This window comes from Dendropsophus ebraccatus, chromosome 8 (genome assembly GCF_027789765.1).
Source record: "Dendropsophus ebraccatus isolate aDenEbr1 chromosome 8, aDenEbr1.pat, whole genome shotgun sequence".
Classification (NCBI taxonomy): Eukaryota; Metazoa; Chordata; class Amphibia; order Anura; family Hylidae; genus Dendropsophus; species Dendropsophus ebraccatus.
The window spans coordinates 71667938-71694538 of record NC_091461.1 but is presented as its reverse complement, the minus strand read 5'-3'; the positions used below and the strand labels follow the sequence as shown (position 1 = coordinate 71694538).

Here is a 26601-nt window from a genome sequence, read left to right as displayed (position 1 = left end):
AAAATGTGAATACAACTATGACAAGAAATTGTTTAAAGGTATGCAATAATGGAAATTTTTGTTATATTATATAATAGTTATTTTTTCTGTTTGACTATCCTTTGGGGGGTGTCAGTACACTTGTATTCTTAAACTGTTAAAACACTTAATTTAATGATTTAATGTGTAGAAAATCATATCATAAGTATCCATAGGCCCCCTCCAATATAAAGAACATAGGACCCCTGGGTGTATATTCAAATTGGCCAATGGCTGCTGAGAAAGACAACAGAAGGAAAGGATAGGGAAGATCTAAAATATGGACTGATCATCATATTTTGTAAGATTACCCCCCCCCCCCCCTTAGAGTAGAGGCACTGGGATTTAAGTGCCCTAGCTGCAGTTAATTGAGCATCTGGCAATCCCCTTCATTGTGCACTGCTATTTGTCATTCTGTCTATTTCATGTACTACTGTTTGCCAGTAGTACACATACAAAGCTGCTACCTTACACTGACATGTCTAGCTAATCATAGCACAGCACTTACTCCTTAATACTATGCCACAATACAGTGCTGATGAAAGTGCACTAGACTGAACAGTCAGGGAGGTGATGTACACTACTGTAAATAGCATGTCCAGTTAGAGTAAGTTTCTTATACACTGGCTTTTTCAAGATACTGTATGAGCAAAAATGAAAGAATCAGCAGCATAGCAAGGAAAGCAAGGTTACCCTAAACACTGAACTGCTGTTAAGATGGGGGAATCCTTGATTTACCTTATAGGGACAGTGAGGATTCTCTGAAGAATGGATACAGGCTTTCAAATTGTAGGGACATCACACAGGCTCACCCCCTCTCCGTCCTGCATATAACTCTATCTAATCTAAATATAGCAGAAGCTGGATGCCGCCTTAGGGATGTAGCCATGTTTTCCAGGGCTCCCTAGGACTGCATTCGATTTTTCCAGCTGCAGAGAGTTACATGTCGAGAATTCAGGTTCAGAGATTGTTGCCAAACTGGAACAGTTCAGTTAGTCCTATCAAAACTAGTCAACACTGTTTAATGTTGTCTGTCCAGTGGTTTGAAGACAAACTGGAAAGACAACATGAGGTGCAGAGAGATGAACTACCGCATTAACAGCCTCAAATAAGAAGGAAGGCACATCTTGATCTTTTCTGTACTGTTTTTTTTTTTATTGAATGTTGCATATCAAACCTAAGAAATGCAAGAGTGTGTACACACATCAGAATATGCTTGGACAACATTGAGCTGTGAGCCATATGTCCATGGCTTTACAATGTCACACCAGTCCAATTCCTTAAATCATTTTTGAGTTCATTTAGATCTCCATAGTGTTTATTTGAGGTACAACTCAGTATTACATTTGGTCATGGAACCAGTGGTTCGGCCATTTCTAAGAAGTGTCCCAGGAGCTATTTTTTCACACCCCATAGCATACCAAGGCATTAAAGTGGGTTGATTTTAAGCTTGGCATTCATACTTGGATCCATAATGTTGGATAAATATAGACGAATATTTTGTTTCCATTTATTTATCAATTGCAAATCATGAACGTGTGTTATCGATTCTATTATTTCAATTATTCCAAAACTTTTCCTCCTTGGTGCTGCATAGTCTGATACATACTAAAACACTTTTTGAATTCAACTTGCTACAAAGATGCCTTTCTATAAATCTAGTTAATTTACCTGATTATTTTCTTACCATTGTCTAAAGTGAATCTAAAATTTAGCAAATCAGGTTGCTCAATGCATTTTAATACCTAGAAATTACATGAAATTCCCACAACGGGAAACGATGGCCTTCTTTTTATATGGCTGTCATTTTCGCACCAAAGATGTCCGTCTACTCATAATGATGGGTGCAAATAATGTTCATGAACAGTCTTTTAAAGCTAAAATGACGGCTGTCATTTTCCCATTGTGGGAACAAGTGTAGAATTGCAGTGTAGACTGTCAGGAATCAGGTGATACAGACACGACAAGACAGTGAGCCCTAGGTCTGAACCCACCCACTGTCACCTGCCTGCTTGCCTCAATCGACCCTAGGCGGTCGCGGACAACCACGAAGACGTTCCCTACGCTGCGTAAGTGAACACACAGAACAATACAGACAGACAAAACACAATAGAGAGTAATGAACGATCCGGGTCAAACCACACTAGCAACAAGGTACAGAATCAGGAAAACAAGGAATAGTCTAAGTCCAGGCAAAGGTCAAAACACGAGTAGTCAAGCAAAAGGAATCAGGACGGGGATGACAGGAAAAGGACAGGGTGAGCTGGGACTAGAACTGATCTATGAACTGATCTAATAGCCAGCGATGTACTGCTGGCTGGCTCTGAACTATATACCAGAGGGAGGGTCCTGGACCAGAGCTAATTGGTCCGGACTCCTAATGAGCAAAACACAGCAGCTGCATCGCTGCATGCAGAGTGGCTGAACTGAAAGCCACTCACCCTGAGTGCAATGCCACTCAGCTGTGTCCCGGTCGGCCGACAGCCAGTCACGTGACCCCACGGCGTCTCCGGTCGCTAGGGGCGCCGTCGGGTCTCCGCGACGTCACCCGGCCGGCGGAGGCGGAGCGACGGCGCTGCACTCCAGCCGGGGCAGACATCGCTGGAGCACGGTCAGGTAAGTTGCTGACATTACCCCCCCCTTCAGGAGGGGCCTCAGGACCCTTATTACATGGACCAGGTTTGGACGGGTTCCGAGTATGGTATCGTCTGACTAGATGAGGGGCATGCATGTCCCTGGTCGCCACCCAGGTACGCTCTTCTGGTCCGTAACCCCTCCAGTGGACCAAATACTGTAATGACCCTTGAACCCAGCGGGAGTCCAGAATTCTCTCTCTTTCTCATATTCCAATTCCCCCTGAATGACGATCGGAGCAGGAGGAGGTGATGGAGAGACAGGTGGAATATATTTTTTCAACAATGCTTTATGGAATACAGAATGAATTTTCAACGCCGTAGGAAGTTTGAGTCTGAACGTGACGGGATTTATAACCTCAGTAATAGTGTATGGCCCAATGTATTTAGGGGCCAGCTTCCCTGACTGTACCCTCAATTTAAGATTCTTAGTAGCTAGCCAGACCTTATCACCTACTGTATAATGGTGGCCCGATATGCGTCTTTTGTTAGAAAATTTTTTGTAGGAGTTTTGGGCTTTGACCAAGTTCTGATGAGCTTGGGCCCAAACTGTGCACAGTTTAGAGAATATGGCTTCAGCTGAAGGATTTAGAGAGTCGGCGGAGTGAACCGAGGAGTATCTGGGGTTAAAGCCATAATTGCAGAAGAACGGCGACATCTTAATGGAACATTGTTCGTGATTATTGATCGCAAATTCGGCGAGAGAAATGAAGTCGCGCCATTTGTCCTGTGTATCAGATACAAAACACCTTAAGAACTGTTCTAATGACTGGTTGACTCGTTCTGTTTGCCCATTGGTCTGGGGATGGAACGCAGAAGAGAAGGACAATGAGATACCTAGTTTACCACAAAATTCTCTCCAGAAACCCGCAACAAATTGGACACCTCTATCTGAGACAATGTCTTCCGGAACCCCATGCAATCGTAGGATATGGTTAATGAACAAGGTAGCTAGTAGGCGAGCATTGGGGAGTTTGCGCAGCGGAATAAGATGGCACATCTTGGAAAAACGATCCACCACCACCCAAATGACCGTCTTCCCCTTAGATACAGGTAAATCAGTGATAAAATCCATAGACAAGTGTGTCCAAGGTCTCGTAGGGGCCGGCAGGGGATGAAGAAGTCCCTCCGGTGGCCTACGAGGAACCTTGGACCGAGCACAGATTTCGCAGGCCTCAACAAATGCCTTGACATCTCGGGCCCAGGATGGCCACCAGAAGTGGCGGGAGAGCAAATATTTAGTGCCCGCGATACCTGGATGACCCCCCAAAACAGAGCTATGAGTTTCCTCCAACACACGGAGGCGAAGGTTCGGCGGCACAAACAGGAGAGACTCGGGCGTGTTAGGTGGGGCCACATCTTGGGCCTCTGCGATAAGGGTCACCAGATCTGGTTGTAACACTGACACCACCACACCGGGTTTTAGGATCGTATCGACCTGATTCTCGGGGATATCTTCCGGGCTAAAGCTGCGGGAGAGAGCGTCAGCCCTGACATTACGAGAACCAGGTCGGTAAGTGATCTCAAAATAAAACCTAGTAAAAAATAGAGCCCATCTAGCCTGACGAGGAGAGAGACGCTTAGCTGTATCGAGGTAGACCAAGTTTTTGTGGTCAGTCAGTACAGTAATCTTATGTTTAGCGCCTTCTAAAAAATGCCGCCACTCATCAAAGGCCATCTTGATGGCCAATAGCTCTCTATTGCCAATATCATAGTTGCGCTCCGCTGGAGAAAATTTTCTCGAGAAGAACGCAACAGGTCGAAGATTGCTCAGGGTACTCGACCCTTGAGACAATACTGCTCCAACCCCCACCTCGGATGCGTCCACCTCTACCACAAATGGACGCTCAAAATCTGGGTGAACCAGTACTGGAGCTTTCGAAAAACACCGTCTAAGAGTGTCAAATGCTCCCATGGCTTCGGGAGACCAATGTACTAGATCCGCCCCCTTTCTAGTCAGGTCAGTGAGGGGTTTAGCAATGAGAGAGAACCCCTTAATGAATTTCCTGTAGTAGTTGGCAAAGCCCAGGAACCTTTGAAGAGCCTTGAGATTGTTGGGTCTTTGCCATTTTTCGATGGCCGCTACTTTAATAGGGTCCATACTAAAAGAGTTGGGGGTAATATTGTAACCTAAAAAGGAAATCTCTTGGATACAAAAATGACACTTAGATAATTTGGCGCATAGACTGTGTTGTCTCAAAAGCTCCATCACTGTACGTACGTGTCTAACATGCGAATCCCAATCAGGGGAAAAGATTAAAATATCATCCAGATATACGACCAAAAAACGTCCTAGATATTCACGAAAAACATCATTCACAAACCTCTGGAATACTGCTGGAGCATTACACAGCCCAAAGGGCATGACCAGGTACTCAAAGTGGCCCTCTGGGGTATTAAATGCGGTTTTCCATTCGTCTCCTTGCTTGATACGAATTAAATTATATGCTCCCCGGAGGTCAATTTTAGAAAACCACTTAGCTCCACTTATCTGATTAAAAAGATCTGGTATCAATGGCAATGGATGCTGATCTTTTACAGTGATTTTGTTTAGTTCCCTGTAATCAATACAGGGCCGCAGACCGCCATCCTTTTTACCAACAAAAAAGAATCCGGCCCCCATAGGGGAAGAGGAGGGCCGTATGTGACCTTTACGTAAGCTGTCCTTAATATATTCCCGCATGGCCTCTCTCTCAGGACAGGACAGGTTAAAAATTCGCCCTCGAGGGTATTTAACACCGGGAATTAAATCAATAGAACAATCATATGGTCGGTGAGGCGGGAGACCCTCCACAGCCCTTTCATCAAAGACATCGGCAAAATCACACAAAAATTCTGGAACCTCCTCCTTATCTGGAGAACATTCCGCCAAAGCAACAGTAATACAGTGAGACCCACATGCTGAACCCCATCTTACAAGTTCTCTGCTGGACCAATCAAACACAGGGTTGTGTGTCTCCAACCAAGGCAATCCCAATATCACGTCAGATGACAAATTGTGCATGAGAAGAAAATCAAGTTTTTCAACATGAATTGAGCCCACCTTGACCTCTAGACAGGGGGTGATATAACGTACTTCCCCTTGCACAAACGGCGCAGAATCAGCTCCTGTGACATTTACAGGACGCTGAAGCAGAATGGGACATACCTCTAGACTGGAAAAGAACGTGGAGTTAATAAAATTAGCAGAAGATCCGGAATCTATCTGGGCATATCCATTTATAGTTTTATTTCCCACGGACAAGCAGATGGGTAATAACAACTTATTTTTAAAGGGTACCTGTGCGCCTGAGAGATCCCCTCGATAATCTCTCAGGCGCTGGAGTTTTCCGGCGAGGATCTTGGTCTGGAAGGGCATTGTCGAAGTTGATGACCGGTCTTTCCACAGTAGAAACACAGATGGTTTTGCATCCGATGGGCTCGCCTGACCTTAGCATCAGTGACGTCTACCTGCATAGGTTCTACGGGTGATGAAAAAACGGGATGGGAAGGTGGGGAGCTCGAGGACCTGGAATGATCGGGGGTACTCTTTTCCTTCTGTCGGTCCCTCAGTCTGCGGTCAACCCGGATGGCCAAGGTCATACTATCCTCCAGTGATTCAGGAGTGGGGTACGCTACCAACATATCCTTCAAGCGGTCGCAAAGACCCACACGAAACTGGTACCGGAGCGCAGAGTCGTTCCATGTGGAAAGACCACTCCACTGTCTGAACTCAGAGCAGTACTCTTCCACTGGACGACGGCCCTGTCTCAGGCTTGTTAACTGACGTTCTGCGTTAGAGGCACTGTCAGGATCGTCATATAATAACCCCAGCGCAGCGAAAAAATGGTCAGTAGTCAGCAACTCAGGCGAGTGAGAAGGTAGGGAAAAGGCCCATTCCTGAAGAGGACCCTGGAGAAGGGACATAACAATGCCCACCCGCTGGGTCTCATCTCCTGAGGATCGGGGGCGCAATCTAAAAAACAATTTGCACCCCTCCCTAAAGGCACGGAACTTCTTCCTGTCTCCCAAAAATTTGTCCGGGAGTTGAACAGGTGGTTCCGGGGGTACTGGGGAGGTCACGGTAAGCTGTCGGGGTGCCGTCTCCTGGTCTTGGACCCTGACCGCCAGCTCCTGGACCATAGTATTAAGTCTCTGCATCTGTTCCACAATGTTAGTCATGGCGGTCCTGTTATCCATAAGGCTAGCGGCAGTATGGGCTGGCTATTCTGTCAGGAATCAGGTGATACAGACACGACAAGACAGTGAGCCCTAGGTCTGAACCCACCCACTGTCACCTGCCTGCTTGCCTCAATCGACCCTAGGCGGTCGCGGACAACCACGAAGACGTTCCCTACGCTGCGTAAGTGAACACACAGAACAATACAGACAGACAAAACACAATAGAGAGTAATGAACGATCCGGGTCAAACCACACTAGCAACAAGGTACAGAATCAGGAAAACAAGGAATAGTCTAAGTCCAGGCAAAGGTCAAAACACGAGTAGTCAAGCAAAAGGAATCAGGACGGGGATGACAGGAAAAGGACAGGGTGAGCTGGGACTAGAACTGATCTATGAACTGATCTAATAGCCAGCGATGTACTGCTGGCTGGCTCTGAACTATATACCAGAGGGAGGGTCCTGGACCAGAGCTAATTGGTCCGGACTCCTAATGAGCAAAACACAGCAGCTGCATCGCTGCATGCAGAGTGGCTGAACTGAAAGCCACTCACCCTGAGTGCAATGCCACTCAGCTGTGTCCCGGTCGGCCGACAGCCAGTCACGTGACCCCACGGCGTCTCCGGTCGCTAGGGGCGCCGTCGGGTCTCCGCGACGTCACCCGGCCGGCGGAGGCGGAGCGACGGCGCTGCACTCCAGCCGGGGCAGACATCGCTGGAGCACGGTCAGGTAAGTTGCTGACATAGACTAGGTATAAAATTTAATTCCGGTTGATCCCTTATTTTAGCTGACTTTTAAAAGCTTGCAACATTATTGTACAGTATTGTTGGAAAACTTTTATATATTGACTACATAATGTAATATTATTTAAGTGCCTATATTTGCTGTAAAGTACATTAACCCAGTTATACTGTTAGTTAATGTTAGATCAATGTTCGTGACAATGTTCTTGGTAATACAGAAATTCTGTATTAGATTTTACTAGGCAAAATAAATTCCTTCTGTACTCAAAAGGCTGTTCTTGCACCTCCCCTTCTCATTTATCTGTCCATTATCAAAGGTAGGCAATCTACCTTAAGCAAAGTGAAGACAGGCTTAGATTGTCTACGAAAGCCTGGGGAAGGGGACGGGGATACAGGGGGATGAGTGATCAGGAAGAGCTGAAAAACAGCCTATGCAATATACAGACTTTGTAGCCAGAAAAAGACTGGACTGACATATTAGACTGTTCATTGCTGGTTTGGAAACTTTTTGCTATAGCTTTGATACAGCAAGGTAGGATTTCATTTATAAGCTATGTTCCCCAGAACATTATTTGTGGCCCTCATAATCTATAGACAGTCATATTTCCCGCTATATGACAGCACGTTCCTGTAGTGGGAACATTGCCATAGAGTGTATATGGTGTATAGGAGTGAGCACAGAGCATAGTCTGTATCCACACTGTAGGTAAGCATAGGAAAAACTCTGGAGTTTGCAAGGTGGTAACCAGAAAGGGGAAATGTCATTTACTAGTGATAGAATTGTTAGAACTAGTTCTGCTTTTCATATACAAACACAAGACAGCTTATCCTAAAATGTCACCTGAAATGACAGTTACACTTTAAGCAAAAGGGTTTTTTTCCCCCTTTTTTTATAATGTTGTCAGAAATGTGTCTTTGCACTTTTCTGTTCAGTTTGTGCATCGCAGAAGGCATGGACCCTGGTCTGAACAGGGTTCTGTTTCTATTTGTTCAGCCCCACCCGCTTTTCCTCTCAGCCTCCTGGCAATGCAAGAGTTACTTTGCTCTGAGCTAGCTTGATTCTTGCAGCTGAGCAGTGCAGTGTTTCCCTTGACTGGCAGATCCCTCTGCCAGCCAGGGTCTTTGTGGATCTGAGCGCCGGTCCAATTGGGATATAGACCGCGCTCCTTGTCCTCACAAATAGTCAGCATGGCCAGCAGCAAGTCGTTTGCTATTAGAGCAATCTAGGCTAAGCGTACTCCCTCAGATATCTGCTGTGTGCTTCTCTGACCCTTGCCTGGTCAGATCCAAATAGGGATATGGACCAGGCTCCTTGTCCTCACAAATAGTCAGCATGGCCTGCAGCAAGTCCCTGGCTATAGAACAATCTAGCCTAAGCGTACTCTCTCAGCTATCAGCTGTGTGTTTCTCTGACCCTTGCCTGTTTCCTTTCTATCCTGTCTGCCGCTTGCCTTGACTTATTGCCCATTCTCCTTTACCCGACTTGTCTGCTGATTTTGTATTTTTGCTGCCCGTCATTACCGGCCCCAATTGTTGACCTTGGATTCATTGTGTTTGTCTGTCGCTGTTCTGTGTTTCACTCTATTAAGTTTAGGGACTGTCATTGTGGTTGTCCGCAGTCGCCTGAGACTGTCTTGTGGCAAGTAGACTGTGACAGTGGGCATGGTTATCTTAGGGCTCACTGTCCATGTCTTGTCACTGCATTTTGCCATACCAGACACTGAAAAATGTGTTCCACTTTTTGGAAAGAAATTTATAGATTTTACATAGAATAAAAAAAAAAATGGTAACCTGTGTGGCCATCACCATGCTGATGTATAAGCCTACTTGGGAATATAGTTCTTATATGTTTTATAGTTCTTACATGCTGGCTGTAAGTAAAACTTGATTAGTCTATTAAAAAGTTTCTACTAGATGTTTGATTGACAATGCCTAAATCGATGTATTTAGACCTTAGACCTTATATTGATGAACCCATCTGTCTTTTTTGCATTCCCTGTTTAATCTAGCACCTTGTTGTTATAGTAACCATGTTACAGCTATCCAAAAGTTCTTAAATTGTCTTTTCAACTATTTTTCTATTTTCTTTTCCTCCTGGCTGTGACCATGATATATTGGTTAATGATGTTTCTTTCATACAACTCAAACGAAGAAACATTGAATGCCTCTGTTCAGCCTTTGTTTATCCCAACTTTTTCTGTTATTAAAAATGTCCAATAAAAAAAGGAAAAAATAAAAAAAGATAAATCCTGTTATCTAACTAAAGAATAGAATGATGTATATATCAGCCTTATCTACTGTACAATAATAACTCATTTAGCACCAAATAAATTTTCATTTTTGCATCCTTACAATTTTGTTTTCAAGTCTACAGAGCTGTTTGGGGGCTCATTGCTTGTGTCATAATGTATAATTTTTATCTTTACCATTTTGGTATATATGGTTCTTTTTTTATCACTTTTTTTAATTGTATGTGATTTGATGTGAGAAAAAAGAAACACAATTGAGGGATTTATAAAATTGCAACTACTGAGCCAGGTTTAATTAGTAGAGTCACTTTTCTAGCTGCAGAAATGACCAATTTGCATCCTGAACATAACAGCAGACATCCACTGTGTACGGAGCAGGCTCAACTACTGTGCCAACTTCATGGACACCTTTCCCTGCCTAGCCCATTAAGTAACATGGGGCAGTCAGGAAGGAGTTAACTTTTTTTTTATTTGGCTTTTAAAAAAATGTAAGCAATATTAAATCTAATAATGTAAAAGAGCTGATGCCAATTGTATGAAATGTCATTACTTCACCTTCATAATCATTGTTAGGCTTTGTTCCCACTTTAGGAATGAACCATCATTTAGCAGTAAAAGGTGGCCATATTTTCATAATGACTTTTGCATTAAAATTCTGTTGTGGGAACATAGCCTTATAGTCATAATACATTTTGTGAAAGCATGAATGTGATAGATTTTTAACCCCTTCAAGACAGAGCCCTTTGATGCACAAAAGTCGAGGTCAAACTAATGCAATGTTCCTCCCCGCCTTCAAAGAGCCATAGCGCTTTTATTTTTTCACCTACAGGGCTGGTTGGGGCTTTTTGCGACATCATCCCTAGTTTTTATTAATATCATATTGGTGTAGCAGAAAATTTTTGATTGCCCTTTATTAATTTTTTTGTGATATATAATTTAATAAAATCAGCAATCCTGGTGAGTTTTTTTTTGTTTCTGTTTACGCCGTTCACCATGCGGTAACAATAATGTTATATTATATACATATTACTGACGCGAAGGGGTTAAACCACAAGAATTAGCAATGGATAATAACAAGCATACATTGAACTTTGGAATATGTATAACTGAAAATCTGCCATATGGACATATAGTAATATATATATTTTTTACGACAACTTCTAGTATTCATAGCTTCTAAAAATGCTAATTTTTGCTTAGTGCAGTATTGACTTACAAATGAGAATTAAATACTTAGTGTTATATGTTTAATTTACTTTTATGTATTGTGAAAATAAATTCTATGTTATATCTTAATTAAAATAAATTGTAAGTTACATTGGCAGACAATAAGGGATCCTTTTAAGTGTAGAACAGACTTACTAAAGGTTTGCCATGATCCATAAATATAATAAGTGGATGCTTGGTGAGTGTTCTAGAGCAAGTTTAATTTGCTGAGTCCTAATTAAAGTTCCTAAATGACCTAAATGCTAAGAACTAGTTTACGGCAGCCTTTAAATTGACTTTTTGATTGCATCTTGTTAAGAAGCTGTTAAAATGTTTGAGGGTAAAAGAAAATTAAGCTTTATAAAAATAAAAAATAAAATAAATGAAGCAAAAGAAAAAATCACTGAAAAGAGGTAACAAATATTCTATTGTTCTGGTAGTTCACATTACTGATGGGAAACATTTGAAGCTATACAGCTTAACATCTTGAATAAAAGTAAATCATATAACTTAATTGTATATTATATTGTCAGACTTGACATAATTTCAAATAATGTGTTCATAAAACTGCTGTATTCGGCAGGGTGCTTTGTCTGAAACATCCTATTAGTCTTCCTAAATTGTGGAACTTATGTGACAATAGAAATGATTTAGAAGATAGTTAAGAGCTACCTGTGGGGTGAAGAGCATAGATCAGTGATCTTACAAAAACAATGCATCCCACATTCTTTATATAGAGAAATGCAAAGAATATATAGCAAAATATATTACAAAAACTAATTTTGCATTTCTCTACTATCACATAGTTGTTCAAATAAAAACAGCTGTTTTTTTTGTCATTCATCCTTAATCCCTTCAAGTCAATAACATGTATATATATACGTTCCTACTGCACATACCCTGTGCAGTAGGAATGTATATATACGTTCCTGTTACTGACGGGGTTATTGATGAGAACGGGAGCGCTGCAGTGAAAGCGATCCCGCTCTCATCTGTGTCTGGGGCTGGAGGTAATCCAGCTGCGATCCGGCAGCTGACTCTCATTAACCCCTTAAATGCCGCGATCTACCGCGGCATTTAAGGTGTTCAGTAACAGATCAAGCATCTGTCACTGAGTGATCGGGTCCCAATCGCATGTACTGACAGGCGGGGGTAAGCTCCTTAACTCTGTCCTGTCTGTTCAGCGATCTATGTGTAGAGTCTGCTCTCAGGCAAGCTCTAAACATAGATCGCCGATAACACTGATCTATGCTATGCTATGGCATAGCATAGATCAGTATATGCAATCTAATGATTGCATTTTTTACAGTAAATAAAAATGTAAAAAAAAAACTGTAATAAGAAAGTGTTATAAATGTATTTAAAAAAAAAACTTATAACTAGAGATGAGAGAACCGGGTTCGGGTTCGAGTTGATCCGAACCTGAACGTTCGATATTTGATTAGCTGGGGCTGCTAAACTTGGATAAAGCTCTAAGGTTGTCTGGAAAACATGGATACAGCCAATGACTATATCCATGATTTCCACATGACCTTAGGGCTTTATCCAAGTTCAGCAGCCACCGCTAATCAAATGCCGAAAGTTCGGGTTTGGGTCAACTCGAGCATGCTCGAGGTTTGCTCATCTCTACTTATACCCCCCAATAAAAGTTTAAAAGACCCTCTTGCCCATTATAAAAGTAAAAATAAATAAATAATCATATTACATATCGTAGCGTGCGGAATTGTACGATCTATTAAAATATAACATTATTGTTCCCATACGGTGAAAGGCGTAAAAAAAAAATAAAAAAATGCACCAGGATTGCTGATTTTAAAAATTCTTAAAAAGCAATTGTAGGTTGCTGTGACTTGAAAATGATCAGTTTTTCTAGCTACCATTTTATTGCTGCTTTATGACACCCTTCTACTGCTGCAAAAAACAGTCATAAAAGCAAGTTTCCTGTGTTGCGGCAAATCCTTAACTTGTTGTCGGGCAGTACCTAAACACTAATCAGTGTCTTTATAAGATTACACCTTATGACAGTGTTGCAGTACTCCTATGTCTACAGTGTTACTGTACATTCTGTACATTCCTACTGTTACTGTAGATCACATGTAGGGAAAAAAAAAAAAAGCTTGAACAATTTTCTATATTCGGGTAGGAATGATTGCAGTCCTAGGCCTTGTATGCTGTTTTCTTTTTTCTACTCTGTCATCAAATGTAAAAAACAAAATGCTAAATATCACATTATATTTCTCTATTATCTGATATTGTAAGGTCACATTGTTATTAGTCCCTGAGTAAATATTATTTCCTTCTTGTAGGACTAATCAAACTGATTGAATGATATACAGTAACTACTGTGTATATGCCTCACCCTCAATTTTGTTAAGAATTTAAACTTAATAATTTAATAACAAGTGGAGTATCAAAACTTAATTGTCTTAATAAAAGTCCCTCAATACTGTATGTGTAAATAAAGAACATGACTTACATAGTTATATTTTATATTTGTATACAGTGAGTGTAAGTAACAGAACTTTAATAAAAACATAATTTTGCTTTGTGTTCCTTGTGCCTAAAACCTAGGAGGAGTATAACAGTGTGATGTTGGCATTGTTTTAAAAACCTAGGGGGAAAAAAAGCAACATGCCTGTCAATGGTGTGTTAGCTAGCCAACTGAGTAGTCCTATTGTATAAACTTGCTAAACATACTTGGAAGCTCACAATTTTCCTTTGGGAAACATGCATTTTTCAGGGTAATGTACAAGTGATTGTTCATGTCCCCTGAAAAATAAAATAAAATAATAATAATAATAATAATAATAATAATAATAATAATATTTTTTTAACCCCTAGACAACCCTGGACGTACAGTTACACCATGGAAGTCTGTCACTAGACGACCCTGGACGTAACTGTACGTCCTGGATGTTTCTCCTGCTATGAAGCGCGCTCCGAAGCAGAGCGCGCTTTATAGGAGGTGGGGGCCGGCTGCAGTAAGTAGCCGACACCTAACTGTTAATGACAGGCTGCAGCGATCGCGCTGCAGCGTGTCATTAACTCCTTAAAGTGTAAGTGACAGGGGGAGTCTCCTGTCACTTACCGATCGGGACCCTCGCAGTGCGACTGGGGGGGTCCTGATTGCTGTATCAGACCGGCTGTATCAGACCGGCGATCAGCGATCAGCGATCTCACTGAGTCTGCACAGGCAGGCTCAATGAGCAGATCGCCTATCTCACTGATCAATGCTATGCCTATGGCATAGCAATGATCAGTGTATAAATCAAACTATTGTATGTAAATGTCCCCCAAAGGGACTTTAAATATGTAAAAAAAAAAGTTAAAAACACTAATACACTACCTCAAAACAGCTAAAAATAAATAAATAAACATATAATATACCATAGCGTGCTTAATTGTCTGATCTATTAAAATATAACAAGCGTCATTGCAAATGGCGAACGGCGTACACGATAAGAGAAAAAAAAGTGCGCGGATTACCGATTTGATTTTATATTATATATAAAAAAAATTAATAAATAGTGATAAAAATGTCAGAAAACTACAGATCATGGCGGAAAAACACCCCATACAGCCCCGTAGGTGAAAATATAAAACCGTTATAAGCGACACAATAGGCCCATATTATTAATTACTAATTGCCAAAAACAAAAAGGATTTCATAAAAAAAATATATAACATTAAAGAATCTGTGTAAACCTGCATACGGTTGTGTTCGGGCTGACGTATAGAATAATAGTATCATGTCGCATTTACCATATAGTGCATTATGTAGACACAGGAACCCCCCAAATGTTACCATATTGCATTCTTTTTTACGATTTCACCTATTTATATCTTCATAAATAATAATTTTGGAATTCTGTCATACATGTTATGGTAAAATGAAAGATGTCATTACACAGTACAACTATTTCTGTAAAAAACAAGCACTTACAGAGCTCTTAGAAGGGGAGGAGGGAAAAACGAAGACACTAAGATCAAAATTTGCGCGGTCCACTGGGTCATTTTGGGCCTGGTCCTCAAAGGGTTAACCCCTTGCCTCCGCAGCCTGTTTTGGCCTTAATGCCCGGGGCCTATTTTTCAAATCTGACCTGTCTCTCTTTATGTAGTGATAACTTTAACTATCGCGGTTATTCTGAGAAAGTTTTTTCATGACATATTCTTCTTTATGTTTGTGGTATACTTTGGTTGATACACTCAGTAGTTTTTTGTAAAAAAAAACACACAACATTTGTGCAAAAATTATTTATATTCAAAATTCTCTTTTTCTGAGAAAGATAGTCTTGCCACATAAACTAATTATTACTGCAACATCTACAACATGTCTACTTTATGGTGAAGTCATTTGGTGAACGTCCTTTTACTTGTTAGGATGTTAGAGGACTTCAAAAGTCTGCAGCGATTTTCAAATATCAGTAAAATTTCAAATTCAGATTTTTTTAGGAACCAGTTCAGTTCTGAAGTTGATTTGAGGGGGCTGTATGTTAGTTACCCCCATAAATCCCTATACATTACATATGACATGTTATCGTCACTCCTCAGGTTGGTACAGTTACAGTGATATTTTATATAGCTTTTGTTATAGTTTATGGCATTTATGCTATAAAAAACGTTTTTTTGCATATTGTAAGAGCAGAAATATTTTTAATTTTTTCGCCAATGAAGTTATGTGAGGGCTTTTGTATGTGGCATAAGCTGCCGTTTTAAGCGGTACACCTTTTGGATTCATGTGACGTTTTGATAGCTTTTTTCTATATTTTTGGGGGTCAGGATTAACAATAAATTTTCATTTTGGTTAGTTTTTTACTTATTTGTTTAACTGCGTTAATCTGGCAGAATAATTAATGTAACTAGTTAATAAACGGGGTAATTACAGACACGGGGTTATTACGGACATGGACACGGGGGGGTGCACTACAGAGAAGATTAAATAGAAAGCCTACACAGGGCATAAGCTGCTTACAGAATACATGGGGGCAGGGGCGTAGCTAAAGGCTGATGGGCCCTGGTGCAAAATGTTAGCTTGGGGCCCCCCATCTCACCCGATCAGGCAAAGTCATATCTAACGTTATATCCAATTACTCTAATGTGCCACCATGTTCTAATGCACTGTCACTGCCTCCACCTCATGTACTGCACGACTGCCCCCTATAATTAATGAACTGTACTGTGTCATTGTCTAATCATTGTATTCCAATCTTTGACTCTCCAGCTGCAAAACTACAACTCTCACCATGAACTACCAGTTGGAAACAATGGGGGTTGTAGTGCTGCAACCTGAAGAGCCACATGCTGCAAAACTACAACTCCCATATACTAATAATGCCCCCAGAGGTGCCCCCAAGAGCTAATAATGCCCCCAGAGGTACCCCCATATACTAATAATGCCCCCAGATGCCCCCCTATATACTAATAATGCCCCCAAAGGTGCCCCCATGAACTAATAATGCCCCCAGAGGTGCCCCCCTATGAACTAATAATGCCCCCAGGGGTGCCCCCATGAACTAATAATGCCCCCAGAGGTGCCCAACGAACTAATTATGCCCCCAGAAGTGCCCCCATTAACTAATAATGCCCCCAGAGGTGCCCCCGTGAACTAATAATGCCCCCAGAGGTGCCCCCATATACTAATAATGTCCCCAGAGGTGCCCCCATATACTAATAATGCCTCCAGAGGTGCCCCCATATACTAATAATGCCTCCAGAGGTGCCCCCATGAACTAATAATGTTTCCAGAGGTGCCCCCATATACTAATAATGCCCCCAAAGGTGCCCCCATGAACTAATAATGCCCCCAGAGGTGCTCCCATGAACTAATAATGCCCCCAGAGGTGCCCCCTATGAACTAATAATGCCCCCAGAGGTGCCCCCATGAACTAATAATGCCCCCAGAGGTGCCCCCTATGAACTAATAATGCCCCCAGAGGTGCCCCAATGAACTAATAATGCCCCCAGAGGTGCACCCATGAACTAATAATGCCCCCAGAGGTGCCCCCAAGAACTAATCATGCCCCCAAAGGTGCCCCCATGAACTAATAATGCCCCCAGAGGTGCCCCCATGAACTAATAATGCCCCCAGAGGTGCCTTCATGAACTAATAATGCCCCCAGAGGTGCCCCATGAACTAATAATGCCCCCAGAGGTGCCTCTAAAAAAACAAACATTATACTCACCTAATCGGCGCTGTGTGGCTGCAGGCAGCAGCTCTTCCTCCTCTTCGGGCTCCATCTTGCGAGCCGCAGGGACGGGACTTCCGGCAGGGGTGATGACGTCACATCATCACACCTGCCGGAGAGGTCACGTCCCGTCGTCCCATAGGCTGCTGGTATGAAGTGCCGGCAGCCTATGGGAGGGAATGCAGGAGCAGGACGCTGACACTTCCTGCTCCTGTATTATGATCGCTTTAATGTTCCGCCCGCTCACAATGCGGGCGGAACATCAAAGCGATCAGTGCATCCCGAGAAGCTGCGTGGCCGCAGCTTCTCGGGATGCTCAGAGACAAGTGGCAAGGGGAGCCGTGCGGGCCCCGCTAGCGTAGGGACCCGGTCGCCATGGTGACCGCTGCGACCCCTATAGCTACGCCACTGCATGGGGGGACTAATTGGGTGAGGGCTACCTGCGTGAATGCATAAAGGGGCCTTACTACTATATGGATGCACAGAAGGCTTCCTATACTATATGGGGGCACAGAGTGTCCTGAATACTGCTTAAGGGCACAAAGGGCACAACTGCCTATATAGGCCACGGGGAGAAGGGGGGGCATACTATGTTCAAACTGTAGGCCCCGTACAGCTTGTTGATATGGGACCCCATGAATCCGAGCTACGCTCCTGGCTTTGAGCCATATGTAGTTGATATTTATTCTAATAGTTACTATCAGAACTGAACACCATAGCACATGATTTTTTTTCCACTTCTACTATGTATCTGTTCCAAGCTTTGCATTATGCAAAAAACAAAGCTGACATTTCAGCATGAAATTGTATTATACCTACTTTTCCATGTTTTGTCAAGAAAGCACTGACCCCGTGCGGCATGCACTGAATTATATGTATTGTATTAAAAAGACATACAGAATTACTGTCAGTAACCACGGGAAAAGGAAATCTTAAAAATTAGTCATGGTCTATATCTGTAGCACAGTCAATTTCATGGTCCACTTAAGAAAAGAATTTGCCAATTATTGTTTGTTCTTTCAATTTATCACTTATTACAAATTCAGTTTTTTTAACCACTGCATTTCATCTTGCTACATTCCTATTGGAAAGCTGTTTAAAATTATACTGAAATTTCTTAAATCCATGGACAGGCAAAATCAATAACACTGATTATCTCATGACACATTTGAGGTCGTATTTTTAGAATCATGAAAATTGGGTATGAATCTGATCAGCTTTTACAATGGCCACATTTTAAAAGCTGAATTAGTAGGTCAGAGCATTTGTTTGGTTCTGTAGGTTTTAAAGGTCAAAAGTTTGGTCCGGCAGGTTCTATGAACTTTGGCATTAAGTTTGTGTTAATCCTAACCGAAACTTCAATGAAACACAATAAAATAGGTAACCAATTGCAGCTACAATAGTGAAACTATAGGGTCTCTTTTGCTGTGAAAACTATGTAACAACAATTTTTTCCCACAGCAAAAATACAAGTTTTTCTGTTCCATATATTTCAATGTAAGAATCGCCAACAATGCAATTATTAAAGCTGGGCTTAAAATAAAGTGACATATGAGGTTCAGAACATTTATGCTTTTTTTCCCGGCATTAAAAACTGCTTTTGCATCAAAATCGTAGCAAAAAAACGTGCCAAAGGGTGGTTTCTAAAAACTGTGAAAACAAACCCTTACAGAGTATTACTTACTGAAAGCAGTGGTAATTGCAGTCGTTATGACCTCACAGGGCCAAAGAAAGACAGGTGTCAGATTTTTTTTTTTTTTAGCCCTTGCTTGCCTCATAAGAGGTTTGGCCGCATTAGCCACAGGCTAAGTGACCCTACAGGGCCTAAGACAGAAAGTTAAGGAGGAAACAGTAGCATAACTTTCATCAATTTAGCAGGGCCTTGAACAGCCAGTTGATGGTGAAAGCAGTAGGATGTTGGTGGATCACTGATATAAACTGTTATTATGCTGCCAGACATATTTTTACTATAGAAATCCAAAAGTACAATTTTAACAGCACCTTACACTGTGGTGCCTTGGATTACGAGCCTAATTTTTTCTGGGACTGCGCTTGTAATCCAAATCACTCTTGAAGCAAAGCAAATTTTTCCATAAGAAATAATTGAAAAGCAGACAATTGGTTCCACACCACAAAAATAATGATTTTTTAAAAAAATTCTAAACAACATGTAAAACAAATGAAACAAACATTTAGAAACAGATAAATATGGCATATTATAAGTTACTGTACAGTAATGGAGAGGATGGGAAACACAAGGGCTGACAGAGACTGCAGGGGGCATTAAAGAAGAATGAGCAGGGCATTTTGGGCACTGTATAGCAGCACTCTCTACCCAGGGATAGAAGGGTTACGGCTATGAAGAGATTACCTCTACAGGCCTGTCCCCTGATGTAAGCCCCAGTCTGAAGTGCATCTGCTTTAATTTGGTGAGGGAGACTTCCTGGGTCAGAGTACAGTGCTGTAGACCATGCTATGCAGACCATGCCCCTCCCTCACTCCCCCTCCCACCCAGTGCAGGGAGCTCTTAAACCAAGTCAATGCTCTTAAACCAAATTACAATTTTGAAAAACTTTGAGCTCTTCTTGCAAAACGCTCTCAAGTTACTCTTAAACCAAGGTATCACTGTATATTCAACTGTTCAATCTATTTCATGCAATCTACCGTTCAATCTACCTGATTTATGTTTTTAATATAGGACTGAAAATATAGCCTGACAGGCTTCACAGGATTAATTTAATCTAACAGTGCTGGATCACTTATGTACAATCCTGGTTATTATGCTGGAAGACACGGTTTTATTAATAGACTAAACATGTAACAAAATATGTGGCTCACAGGGTTAAAGTTAACTGGTAGTGGTGGATCACTGCCATACAACCATGGATATTGAGCTGCCAGACACAGTATTATTAAATCAATGAAGATATAACCTATAGCGATGGATCATTGACATATAATCACAAATATCATGCTGCCAAACACATTTTTTTTTAAACATATAAAGACATAAATGAACCAGTATGATGACAGGGAAATAACACTGTAATGTCACGAGGAAGAGAAAGCCATGGGGCGACAAGCCCCCTTACCAAAAAAGAGATAACTGGTACAAAACCAATACAAGAAAAAAGATATAATAGTAAAATGAGGCAAAGAAGCACATTGTATTGCAACAAATCAAGATATCATGATTTGGATAACTGATATAGAATCATGGGTAATATTCTGTCACACACAGTTTTATGAAAGATGTAACATGACAAGTGATTCAAAGTGGTAAACAAGCCCCTGACTGACTTTATCTGCAACATTTCAGCTTCTTAATAATGCTGGGATGGTTATTCATAGTGAGTTCAGTATGGGAGGTGCAAAGGAAAGAATTACATATGGGCTAAAATTTAAAATTACAATATCGTATGTGATGTATTGGGCTACTGCTGTATTTTTTTTTTTTAATCATTTACATTGTGTCCAATGTGTATTTTTATGGTTTCTCTCTGATTATGAATATTTGACATAGCGTTATATTTGATCTGCCTTTGTATAAAGTTGCGGCAAATTTTTATGGTACATCACATCCATTATTGTAATTTTAAATTTTAGCCCATATATAATTCTTTCCTTTGCACCTCCCATACTCACTACTTACAAATACTCATCAAATTAATATGTTTTTTTATTATTCACATGAGCTACCTACTATTCACATAACTCTTTTAATATTATCTTTATAACACTTCACACATAGCACTTCATTTACACATGTCCATGCTGTTCATCTTAAGTTATGCACTTTACGTTTTTCACTGTATTTCTAGCTGTGAATAGCATTAGTCACGTAACGTCCGTTAGCACATATGGTACACATGTTGCAAATGAGCAAATGGCGCTAGAGCCTCTGCTCTCGCGAGATAGACTATGTGACTGTGATTTGATGACGTGGATCCAATATGGCACGGATCCAACATGGCGCCGCAAGCAATCCGATACACGGAGAACTTACTGTAAGTTATTTTTGCTTGTTTTATCTGGAATATGTTGCTTAGCATTATTATTATTAGTGTTTTAATGATGTCCGCCCTGTATACTGACAACCCGGAAGTGAAGCGGATTCAGCTGAACTTCTTTTCTGTATTTAAGACACCTCTGTTCAGTGTATTCTTATGCTTGAGAAAGGCCCCTGTATGAAACGGAGCGGGCCAAAACGTGTTGCAAATAAACCCTATTTTATATTGTGTGGAGTCTTGTAGCACTCATTGGTGCTATACATACTGCCGGCATTATCTATACCCATCTGCGCTGCACCACATAGAGGGGAATCCATTGGCCTATTGGGTCCTTTTTGGGCCCTTCCCACATTACAATATTATTATGCACATACGTTTATGCAGAATTACAAAAGTGTAATTATTTACCCTTTTTTTCTTTAAAACATATAGGATGCATCCAGAAGTTCTCACAAGTCTGGCATGGTATGCATACTCACTAACTAACGATAAGTCCCCCTGAATCGCTAAGATTGTATTTATTTTCTAGGTTTTGACTACAGTAAAGTAGCCAACAGTCCCTAAAATAGCACACTGGTGTTAACCCATCTGCATAGTCATTACTATTGATGTTATGTATGAGGACACTATTGCACTTTGATTAGTGATATTACCTCTTTATTTTATTTGTGTAATCTGTATAAGCCACATGTGCAACTGCTGTAATGTTTCCAACTGTTTATTGGCATTGCTGTCTTCCCGCTGTGAGCGCAATAAAATGAGTTAAAAAAAGGGAAATTGAAAGTTGAATTTTACAGGAAGTAAATGAATTTTACTATTATATTAGACAAGGGGCTTGTAAAACAGCATGCAGCCAACTGGAGTAACGAGATTTTATCATGACATCAGTTATTTGCATCTATAGAAATACAATGTTTGAAGATTATTTGTCTGAAGTAAGCATTCCTATCATTAATGAATTCAGACGTGTCATTGTCAAAAGGGATAAACGTCATTAACACATTTTCCAGTGTCAGTGATCACAAGTATAATTAATAACGCAGAATTGAACATACACATACAAACATGAAAATGGAATATCGGTAATGTCAACACCACAATTCAACCTAAAAATAACATTTAGATACCATTACCTTAATTTAAAGAGATGACTAGAAAGATAACCTTTCTCAGGACCCCACCCACTGTGTGCTACTCATTCAGTGTCTGACTGGTCCATTGGAGGACCCATCTCCTTATGTAATTACTTCTATTTTTGCTGAGAGCAGGGACAGAGGCCACACCTCCTGTGCACAGCAGAACTGCTGTAGCTTCTCTACAATGCTTTCCTTCCTGTGTGACTTCAGATAAACTCCCCCTCCCCCTCTCCTGTCTGTGCTGTGCAGTATGCATGTCATGTGTATGTGCATGTAGTATGCATGTATTCCTTCATTTATTAGAAGTGTGTATATGAGTTGTATCTAGTCACGTTTGGTTAGTATTAAGTTGTGTAAATGATTGTGCAGTATATTTGACTTGTATATGTGGGTGTAGTGTCAAGTCATGTATATGTGTGTAGTATGCATGTATTCATTCATTAGAAGGGGTGGCCAGTGGGGTGGATCAGTGTACTGAGGACAATAGTCTTGCCCCCAGTGCATCAAACTTCCTAATTGCATTTGTTTATACAGAAGAAAGGTGGGCCCTTATCAATAATTCCTCTGGTGGGTCGTGTATACTCTAGTCTGGCACTTTATTATATTGCTGTCAAGAAGATCTAGAAGTGTGACTGCTACCTAAGTACCTCCAATATCTATGCCCTTATTGCATAGATATATATATATATATTTTTTTTTTTGCTACATAGACCCAGTAAACCCTGATTTTTCCACAAATATTGGTTACTTCAGCAATTCTACGGGGCACAAGTTTGGCGTTTTTTGTGCCGGGCTTAAAAATGTTCCGGCAGTTACAACAGCATGCAGATTAATGTAGAGGCGCCCCCCAAAATCTGTGCGCCCCCATTCCATCCCCTTCCCACCCCTTTCCTCCCCATGGTGCAAGCGGCATAAACTGGGTGGATGCAAAAATTTCATTTACAAAAAAGGCTTTTACGAATAAATTTGTTCAAATCTGCGCGTTTAAAAAAAAAATAGATTTTTTAACGTTGATAAATCCCCCCTATGTCTTTGTATATTCAGAGAAAGCCAATGCCTAGTGCACAGTAGCACTAGCAATACAATGCAGCAAAGCAATACAAGTGCAGTAAACTGTCCTTAAAATAAAAACTATTGTGTATTTATAACTTCATTGCATTTAATGAATAACCAGGTTTGAAATGTGTATTATGAAATCCATGAATATAGTCTCTGAAACTGAGCTGATACACTAGACAATGTCATTACATATGATTACCCATGTGTTAATCTGCCTGACGGAAAACAGAGATTTCGACTGACAAAAAAAAAAAATTGACATTGACCTAAATGCACCGATAACCTTGAACTTGTGCATTGGAATGTATAAATGAAATAGAATCATATATGGGGAAAACCTGACTTGCCATTTTGATTTTCTTTATTTTTAAAGCCTTTTGACATCAGTTTTGGTACATTTTGGTTTATTTACTGTAAATTCACTAATGAAAAAAGACCAGTAAAATACTGTCTGACATTTTTATAATTTCCAATGTATTATCATAGCCTTGGAGTGAGTTTAAATTAAAGTTGTTTTCCATGAAGCAAATGTTAAAATGAGATGTTACTAGGCATGGTCCGAACCTGCCAAGGTTCGGCAATGATTCCCGCTGTCTGCCCGCTCCGTGAAGAGGGTGGATACAGCGAAGGACCGCCTGGAAAACTGAGATACAGCCATAGCCATAGGCTGTATCCCAGTTTTCCAGGTGGTCCTCCCGCTGTATTCACCCTCTCCACGGAGCGGGCAGACAGCAGTATAAATGTGCTAATATTCAGATAATGGTGGGAATGCCAATAGAGAGGAAATACAATAGCCAAGGAGTAAATTTGTCAAAGAAGGTGGTTGCAGATCCTTGTGGCTGGTAAATAACAGTCACTTGGGGGTTGAAGGGGGAAAAGATGTGCATGGCTTGCACTTTGAAGATGCCAGGGCAAGGGGTGGACAGTTCAGCAGGGCAGACTGTGTCAGTATCCTCTTCCACTCCAAAATGGGTAAAACAGGTGCAGGTCCAAGAGGTAGTAGTGATATAAAATATCATAAAATGTATTAAAGGAATTATGCCAGTGATACAACGCGTTTTGATATTTTATAAAGAGACTGGACCGGTCTTGAAACACGTTGTGTTGCTGTCATCATCCTTTTCATACATTTTATGATATTTTATGTAACTACTACCTCTTGGACCTGTGCCTGTTTTACCTGTCTTGGACTGGAGGAGGATACTGACTGTCTTTAATCCCTGTAAGGATTAGGCGGGAGTGGCTGCGGTTTATTCACATGCTATCAGTAAGAGTTGTGCCTAACACCAGCACAACCTACTCAGGTGAGAGTTCTATGGGCTTTCTTTCACCACTTCAGCCCTGTCTGAATTACACTATAGAGGGCTGCCTTACGTTTTGTTTGTGTCAGTAGGAGCCAATCATGTTTCAGTGAGGCCTAGAAAGAATGAGGTATACAAAAAAAGTGTTTCAAGGAATATCTGTTAGTTGTTACCTAATTTGATTAATGTAACCTATCCTATATAACACAATTTTTCTTTTATTTCCCAGAATCCTTGAATTTCAAGACACTGGTTATTTGGACGTTTTAAAACAAAAATGGTGGCCACGAATGGGACGATGTGATTTGAACAGTCACAACAATGCACAAACAGATGGCAAAGCATTAAAACTGCACAGTTTTGCTGGAGTCTTCTGCATTTTAGCAATTGGATTACTGCTCGCTTGCTTAGTAGCTGCATTGGAATTATGGTGGAACAGCAACCGCTGTCGACAGGAGTCACCAAAAGAGGTCCATAACTACTATTCTTATTATATAAAAGGTACCTTAGGGACATGCATCATTGGAAGCAGTAACCCAATTAGTAGATTTAGTTATGCAATGACAACTTACAGCACTTTCTAATGGGTCCTTTGACCAGATTAAAATAAATAAATAATAATAATACTATGCACCAATAATGCATATCCCTACATAGCAAATAGGGTTGTGCGGTGACAGTGAAAAATATAAAGATGAATTTGTTTCATAAGCAGATCCACAATTCAGTATCCTGACTTTAAAATAAAGAAGTGTTTAACACTTTCTGCAATAGTGCTTTCCAGCTACTTTATAAGTCTACCAAATGCAAAATGATTAATAAAGGCTGAAAACGTCATCAAAGGGAATCATTAAAAACACTGGCTCTTCTTAAAGTCTTGTTTTCTGACAGTAATATGCAGATATAGTGGCTTGGTATAAAGAGTAAATGATAGAATTGACAGAAATATAAAAATAGAATAGTAATACCATAATTACAGGTATTGTGGCTTAAAAAAAGAAAGAAAAAAGCAGGGCAGAAACTAACAAATACGAAAAGCAAAATGATGCTGAATGTTGTCATGCATAAAGCAAACATCAATTTCCATCAATTAAACTTCTTAACAATCTAACCCTTCAGAGAATTTCTTTATTCAACAAATATCTCTAAACAATATACTAACATTTAAATGGAGATAGTATTTGAGGAAGCTGTTACCATGTAGACCATTGTATTTCCCACTCTTTACCTAGTACAAAAGTTTATATTTGATCGCAATCCAAGCTTTCTACTGGTATGGTTTACTTTGATTTTGTGTTATTGACTGACAAGATCTTAGTAATAAATCCTAGAATTTGTACAAATATATCCACAACAGCATTAATACACAACTGTCAAAACAACAATTTTTTTTTTTTATTTAAGCACTTTTTTGCTTCCAGCTGAATGGTCTATTTATTCTGTGTATGACTAATCTTGTTATTAAATATCAGAAAGACTATTTATACTTGTAGCAAACATATGAATGACTTTTTCTAATTAATGTACTGCATTTTTATCTGCACATTAGGCTTGCCATTGGTCTATGATTTTCAGGGCATTTGTTTTTTAAGTTAAGCTTCATGTGATCAAGAATTTACTTTACTTATTACTTGACATTTGTTATATTAAAGTCTTCATTGGAAAGTTAAAGCATGAAACTAAGGACTGATCCTTAAAGGGTTTGTTTAGCGTTACAAAAAACAGCCTCATTTTTGCAGAGACAACACGACTCTTGTCTCTAGTTCAGATGTGTTTTGCAATTAAGCTCCATTCACTTCAATGGTACAGAGTTTTACAACCCTACCCAAACTGGGGACAAGAGCGGCGATATCTCTTTAAGAAAGTGACCATGTTTTTCTAATGCTGGTTAACCCCTTTAA

At 40.5% G+C, this 26601-nt stretch overlaps 1 protein-coding gene across 1 annotated transcript in view; it reads left to right on the top strand.

Moving 5' to 3' along the window:
- GRID1 (glutamate ionotropic receptor delta type subunit 1) overlaps positions 1–26601 on the top strand; it is a 907710-nt gene that overhangs the window by 866620 nt on the left and 14489 nt on the right. Inside the window, exon 15 of the mRNA XM_069979187.1 lies at positions 24930–25170. Coding sequence (XP_069835288.1) covers positions 24930–25170 — 241 coding nt within the window. The remainder of the gene's footprint in view (positions 1–24929; positions 25171–26601) is intronic.